The sequence below is a fragment of the Leguminivora glycinivorella genome, chromosome 12 (assembly GCF_023078275.1).
Source record: "Leguminivora glycinivorella isolate SPB_JAAS2020 chromosome 12, LegGlyc_1.1, whole genome shotgun sequence".
Taxonomy (NCBI): domain Eukaryota; kingdom Metazoa; phylum Arthropoda; class Insecta; order Lepidoptera; family Tortricidae; genus Leguminivora; species Leguminivora glycinivorella.
This window is the reverse complement of record NC_062982.1, coordinates 725,748-733,395: the sequence shown is the minus strand read 5'-3', so window position 1 is coordinate 733,395 and position 7,648 is coordinate 725,748. Positions and strand designations below refer to the sequence as shown.

Sequence of the window (7,648 nt, the reverse complement as noted above, 5' to 3'; positions counted from 1 at the left end):
CGACTGTGTGCACTGCCACATTAAATTAATGTGTTTTAAATTAAAAACCGCAATAGGTATACTTAGTTAAAAATGTAAGAAATTGCAAATCTTGATACATCCTAAAGAATACTTTTTTATTTCTTTTTTTAGGGTTCCGTATTTTTATTATAAATGTGCTTACTCTTGGCCACAGACTAGCCAAAGGCAAAGACGTGGCCTTTCCCTTTGTTTTGATTTTACTGTTGTAATTGTAGCACCGCTCACAATCTTTCTGTTTAGCCTCGAGGTTGACTGGGAGAGATTTCTTTAAATCATTTAAATTAAATAAGTAAATACACTTAAGCAATTTAAATGTATATTGCATAAGTAGCAGCAAATCTGAATGATAAGTATAGACATACATACTACTTTTTTTTTACTGAGACTGAGGCCCATTAGGTAGAAGTGTAAGATTATCATATTATTGCGTACCGCCAGTGGACGCTGCGAGTATCAAGAGTAGCACTGAAAAGAGTAGTTTCATGTGCTCTGCATACTTTATTCTCAAAACAGGTGTATATAAGTATGTATTATTTCTTTTTATTCTTTGTAAATGAAAATGAAATGAAAATGAAAATGAAATGAAAATGAAATATTTATTTTTCAAGTAGGCATATTACAATGCGCATATGAACGTCAAATAAAGCTACGCCGGCTCTAACCCTACGCCTCAGCCTCGAGAAGATTTCAGTCCCCCCTCAGTTGGGAGGGGGGTATCCACTATTGGACCGGCAAGAAACTCGGCGGGCAACTTCTTTTCAAAACATTACATCTTATAATTAACATGCATTAAATAACAAGATACAATTTAACATGCAAAAGTATTCATCAAAGAATATGAACAGACTAGGTACTCCCTCCATGGAAATTAATTTCAATAAATTATATTATTGCTTAATAATACGTCGTTCTTTTCTCTACAAGTATTTCGTGTTGGCTCCAACATGGCGACGATAAGGGCTGATAACGAGCGCGGGGCACGCACTGTTAATGGCAATCGATTCAAGTCTGTACTTATATCTCACTTAAGTTTTAACATACCTACATTACCTACCTAAACAAGTACATTAAGGGCTACTTGCACCACTCGCTTAACTCAAGGTTAGTGGCCTGTCAACTGTCAAATTCCATATAAAATGGTGGGTTAACCTCGGGTTAACCCTCCATTTTCGGTTGTGTAAGGCCCGCTTGCACCAACCACTTAACTCAGGGTTAATGGGCTGTCAACTGGCAAATTCCATATTAAAATTAAAAACCCGAAGGTTAACCCTCTATTTTGGTTGGTGCAAGTGGCCCTAAGTGACTCTTACAGGCATTAACATCATAAATGAAATAGATACCGTACACCAAATAAAAAGCGACCAAGCCCACTCGTGGCGAAGCCGGGAATCGAACCCGGGTTTCCATTTAACGATATATTCGTACATATCAGACCCGTATAAAATTGTATATTGTGAATAATATCCTACCTATCTATTTTTTTTTATTGAATGAAAGATCGCATAAAATAACACGCAAATTGAACTTTATGTGCGTATTATGTATTAGTAATGTCTAGACATTAAAATAATCACAATAATTGAATAAGTGATTAGGTATATACCACAAACGGATAACAAAAATATAATTATAGTACTAATGTACTTGTACTAAGGTTAGTATTCTTTCATTATAATAAATTAAAACCGTTTTGCTACCCTTGTTGTCTAAACCTTTCGTGTCCCACTGCTGGACAAAGGCCTCCCCCAATCTTTCCACTCATCTCTATCCAAAGCCTCGATCGTGTCTGGGCAATTGGCCGTTTGTTCAAAGAGAAGTCTAGTTGATTCCGCCAACTCTGACGGGGTCTGCCAGATCCCCGATTCGAGTTTTCGAGCTTCCACTCTGTAGGTAAAGATTTAGTATGTGTACATATATCTAAATAAAAATGATATGTCCCAAGAACCAAGAACCTAACATTAAACATAGATATCACTTACAAGGCCAGACGAATTAGATTTTTTCCAGGTATATATGTCAATCCAAGCAAGCTGGAACTCGTCTAAATACCTTAATCATGTTCTAAATTAATGTAAACATAGATAGATAGATAGATAGAATACTCTTTATTGGCACACCTCAGCAAGAGATACAGAAAAAAGATACAGCGGAGACAAAACAAATGACAACATAATTACATAATTACATTATTACAACCAAAAAGTTTATATTCAAATGATTTCCAGCTTACTGGAAAATAATTTCTAGAAATATTTTTTTTTATCTAAATTGCTTGGCCTAATCTGTGTGTGAACGAAAACCAGAGTTTGTGGATGAAAACTAGCAAAATGGCCCTACATACCCTTTCTCTTTTACTTTTATATTTTAAGCGGTGGTGGCCGAGAGTGGATATGCTGCCCGACTTTCAATCAGAAGGTTGCAGGTACAAATCCTGGGTCGTATCAATGAGTTTTTTGTATCTTATGTACGAAGTATAGTATATTTACCACTAGCTTTTCGATGAAGGAAAACATCGTGAGGAACCTTGCATACATCTGCGAAGGAATGAAAAAGGTGTATGCGAATGCGGAGTGCCCTATCCGCCATGGGCTAGCGGACTTATGGCCCGGGCCCTCTCATGCCTTTTTTTTAATTTTTTTTTTGCAAAGAGGGCCTTCTCATGTCTGTAACAGTATGGCTACTTCCTGGAAGTGCTGCCCACCCACTCTCGGTTACCTCACAGTTACCGCCTGTCAAGAACGCGACCAGTCGACCTGTCTTATCTTACTCATACAAGCATGATACGCGTTTGCCTATCAAGAGCTTAGACTGTGTGCGTAGAAACGCGCTTCTTACATATATTTGATCGCCATTTTCCGAGTTGTGCCTGAGAGGAAGCCTGTGCTCAGCAGTGGGTCGTATTTAACCTCCATTTTTTTAATTTATATATTTTTCTATATTTACAGAAAACATATACAATAGTGAAAAGCTGTACGGTTTTATCTTTTCCTATGAGTTGGCAGTCGGTATGGCTGGGCGCCAACTATTTGTTTGGGCATTCTTGCTTTGTGAGTACATGGGTTGTTCTGACATTTATGTTTTTATGTTAGTATCATTTCAGTTAGCTGTTTTGGGATTACGTAACTTGTATTAAAATTATTAACTATAATTTTAATAAATATTTTTAACGAGGAGGCACACTCAAAGGTTATGACAGATGGCCCTATTAGTCCATTGCACTTGCATTGCACAGATAAGGAATTTCATACGTGAGAGCGAAAAGATGATATATTATTTTTCTCTCTCACATATGAATGACAGTGACATGCCTAGACACTTGCACAGGCGCCGCCTGGCGGGATAAAATGTCAGTGTGCCTCCTCATATCGTTGTCTGAGTACCCACAACACAAGCGTTCTTGAGCTTACCGTGGGCCTCAGTCAATCTGTGTAAGAATGTCCTATACTATTTATTTATTTATTTTATTTATTGTTTGTCAGTAAGTGTCAATTTTGTTTTGACTGAAAATATTAAAACACTGCACTGAACTAGAAAGTTATTTAATTCAGGTTGTGACTCAGCCGCCCAGGGTACGTAGCCGAATGGCACAAACGCTCACGAAACGCTCACGAAACGAAACGCTCGTAGACATCTATCTCTATCGCTCTTGCGTATTGGCGGGAGAGAGCCAGACAACCTTTCTCGGCGTTTCATTCCATGCCATTCGGCTACGGCACCAGTCCCTCCATTTTAAATTGGTTTTGTCAGACTTGTTAAAATTAACAATTAACACATTTTAATATTACTTCTATCAAATACTAATGTAATATTGTGACTTTTCAGTATTAACAGCATGCACGGGAGACGACAATCTAACATCAAACAAAACCAAACATGCGGCAAACATAAAGTTAAGAAACACACCCAACCGTACTGGGCCCGTTTCACTTAACTTTACCACACGTTCACCTATAAATTTAATAACAACAGTTTGAATTCCCAAAAATTCACTAACACGTTAAATTTTTCTTCAATCAAAACTCGAACGCTAAAATATGCTGCGTATAATTCGAGAAAGTTAAACCTTCAAAAGACCAATAATCATAATACTCGCCATTCTCCAATACTTAAGAATCGGCCACTAAATTCATCAACTTTTCACCCTCAAGAACTCGATCACGATGTGCTCAATCCTACTATCCCTGACAGTATGCTAATTTATGATAAAAACATGGAAAAATGGCTAGAAGATACAATAGTAACGTTACCAGATAGAAAAGCAAAAACCTCCCGACACATAAACGAAGGACTTCATGATCATAAAAAACGAGTTAACAAAGATAAAGAGGAATCAAGGAGACGCTCTGAACTGTTCGTCGATAATGACATCATTCTAAATAATAAATATGAACTGGAAAAATTGCGGATCCACGATCCAGTTTTGCCGAATTTTGATGAAAACGTAGCTGATATTGCCGCAAAAAAAATGCACCAAATGAAATCCGAACATTTGAAACTGAAATTGGATGAAGAAATGTCAAAATCAGCTCGTAGAGCGGACGATTTTAAACCTGGCAAACTGAGGATTAATCCATTGGATAGAATAATAGATCTCATGGACCAGTTTATAGCTCAAGCGCATCACAAACTGATAAATGGAGAGTTACTAAAACTAAAATACAAAGTGTTTGTGAAGTATAAGATCGGTTATGTGTTCGGGTTGCTCAGGATTTTGAAGCAAAATCAGTTTAGGATGTACTCGAGCATGCATTTCTATCGCTTCTACACGCCGAAAGTCGAAGGCACGAATTATCTCACGTCAATGGTTGACATGAGTTATTTCTTGAATTTGTACGAGAAGCTGACGCGGCTTGATGACGATATCCTGACGCTGGTAAGATATCTGTGGCAGCTGAACGAGAAGCGTCTGGTGGAGAAGGCGATTGAAGCCACGAAGTTCCCGAAGAGGTACAAGTCTACGCCTGGCAGAGAAGTTTATTGGTGGGATACGTTAAAAGTACCATCATATAAATATAGATACCAAATAGGTAGATAATATTTATCCTGATTTTCACATGGTTTCTCAAAATTTACTATTTTATTATTAGGTTTAGGTACATACCAAAAACAATAAAAATATTCATTCAGAAAAAAAAGTTCTTTAAAATATCTTCTAAAATGAAACTTTCTAGGTATATTTAAATTTATTTTTTAATCATGCAGAAACGACTGCGAGTGATGCTACATATTTTTAAATTAAAGGAAAAATGGAACAATTCACACCTCCGGCAGGACTCGAACCTGCGACCTATTGTTTTGCCGGACCCCCGTGCTAAGTCATGCGATTTCTCCGACAAAGCAGTAGCGCAAGTTTGAGTCCTGCCGAGTGTGATTTTTTTCATTTTTCTTTTAATTTAAGCATAGGGAACTTGACTCCTTAAAATAAAATATTTTATACCATGCATGAAATAAAGTACCCATCATTTAATTATAAGAAAAACATGGGTAGAAATTATTTTTAAATCCAATTTCTTTTTAATAAGTCAAGTAGAAATATACAAAGTAACTGAGATGACCGTGACGTCACTCAATTCTATTTCACATTAATTCCATATTAGCAACACGTTGAAATTCGTTTTGAAAGTTCTTAAAAAGAAGCTGATTTGACTAGGAGGCAAGCAGCCTGTATGTTGCTGTGTTTATATGTCGAAGGGGTACAAAATATACCGAAGCAGCCCCCGTCTGCGTGCGGAAGGTGATAAAACTGATAAAGAAAACGTGAAATAAAAATGGCCGCTAATGTTCAGGAACACGGCATTTGTCATTTCCGCGAGAGCCCGTAATTGGGCCACAGTGAATGGCGTTTATTAAAAAAAATATCGAAATAATAGTACCTACATTACCGTGTATCGTACGACGTTTTTCAGTACAGATGAGCCTCCGAAGTTCGACCTGGCATATAATGAACCACTTCTCGAACTAGTGCGTGAAAAAACGACCATCTGTACTGAAATAGTACATTACGATACAAGTGCGTAAAAAAGGAAGTTCGAAACGAGTGGCGATAAATTAAAACACGACCGAAGGGAGTGTTTTAAATCGACACGAGTTACGAATTTCCTTTTCGCACGTGTATCGTACGACGTTTTCCAGTACAGATGAGCCTCCGAAGTTTCGACCTGGCATATAATGAACCACTTCTCGGACTAGTGCGTAAAAAAACGACCATCTGTACTGAAATAGTTATTTGTTATACAAGGGGGCAAAGTTGTATTTTAACGCCGAGTGTGGAATTGAACAACGAGCCAATGAAAGGATTCTATAGTTGAACCACGAGCGAAGCGAGAATAGAATCCTGAACTTGCGAGTTTTTTAACACACGAGAAGTAAAATACATTTGCACCCGAGTGTAACACAAAACTTTCCCCTCACTATAGCGAGGAAACTACAACGCAAAAAATGCGTTTATCACTGCTTCCAGTAGTTCCACAGGTAGTAAATCATCTTTATTACTAGATTCACCTACTTTTATCAATTTTAAGCAGTTATTTTGACATTATTCAAGGTCAAATTACTTTACCCACTAGTGAATAAAATGCGTTTTTACCCGCTGGTATTAAAGGACAAAACACGTGTTTCCGAGCTAGTGAGGGGAAAACTTATTTTCAACGGTTAGCGTTCGGTGGGGCGAGCAGCGGGACGGGCAAGCGTTGCGTCCACATGCAGCGTCGACTCAAGACTAGTCAGGACACTTGTATAAGTTTCAATAGTTTGACATGCACGCCGCACGCCCCGCCCCGCTGCACGCGCAATATAAGCGTACACTCTGACCTTACACTAGTGTCACATTTTGTTTTTTTTTTTTTTTTTTTAAGTTGGCTTTCACTCCTCGGTCTTTTTTCCGAGGTGGATTTTGCCAATGACGACGTTTCTCAACATACAACGCACGTAAAGAATGTTCGGTGAACTGAGAATTTTGATTTTGGGAAGGATTGGGGACCTGACATGGACATGGAAGAATAATTGTTATTTAGACGTCACAGACAAAACAACACTTAATTATGAAGGGCATTGGAAGAAGATAGATTCAGATTTTGTTTCTATTTATTTGTCGCAGTATGACGTCTGCGGATGTTGGAATGTCAATATATAGTCTATGGAAATAGTCTATGCTTGAGTGTGCTTGACTGCGACACAGCGTCTGTTATTTATATGGGGACTACCTCTACATTCCTAATGACGTTTGTTCGAAAATCACTTGGCCTAACTCATTTGGCCGAATTATGAAATGCCTAACGCTCTTTTGGCCTAACGATCGTTTGGCATAATTTAAATTTTGCCCCAAAAATGACATTACCCAGAACCGATTCGCTGTTAGAAAGGTAGGTTTAGGTTAGGTTAGAACCGTGACCTCACACAAATCCGAATCGCTTCTAAAAAAGTGGGTTTTAACGGCGTTAGGCGAAACAATATTAGGACATTTAAATTAGGCCAAATGAGACTATAATAGGTAACTCTTGGTGTACAAGGTATCTCCGTTAAAACTATATAAGCCACCTATCGTAAAATGCGAACACGTCCTCTATTCTAAAACCTTAGTTTTGTGGCGGATGTTCGTTGGAAGCGGTCCAAACATAGCTCTGGCTGG

At 38.0% G+C, this 7,648-nt stretch overlaps 1 protein-coding gene across 1 annotated transcript; it reads left to right on the top strand.

The window, feature by feature from the left end:
* The first annotated feature begins 3,001 nt into the window (after positions 1-3,001).
* On the top strand, positions 3,002-5,234 carry LOC125231621. Its single transcript, XM_048137086.1, has 2 exons — positions 3,002-3,068; positions 3,844-5,234. Exon 2 carries the CDS (start codon positions 4,211-4,213, stop codon positions 5,054-5,056), a length of 846 nt encoding a protein of 281 aa, XP_047993043.1. The 5' UTR covers positions 3,002-3,068; positions 3,844-4,210; the 3' UTR covers positions 5,057-5,234.
* The last annotated feature ends 2,414 nt before the right edge of the window (positions 5,235-7,648 follow it).

Excerpts from the sequence above, each read along its gene's own strand:
- LOC125231621 (XM_048137086.1), top strand. The coding sequence starts at position 4,211 with ATGCTAATTTATGATAAAAACATGGAAAAATGGCTAGAAGATACAATA.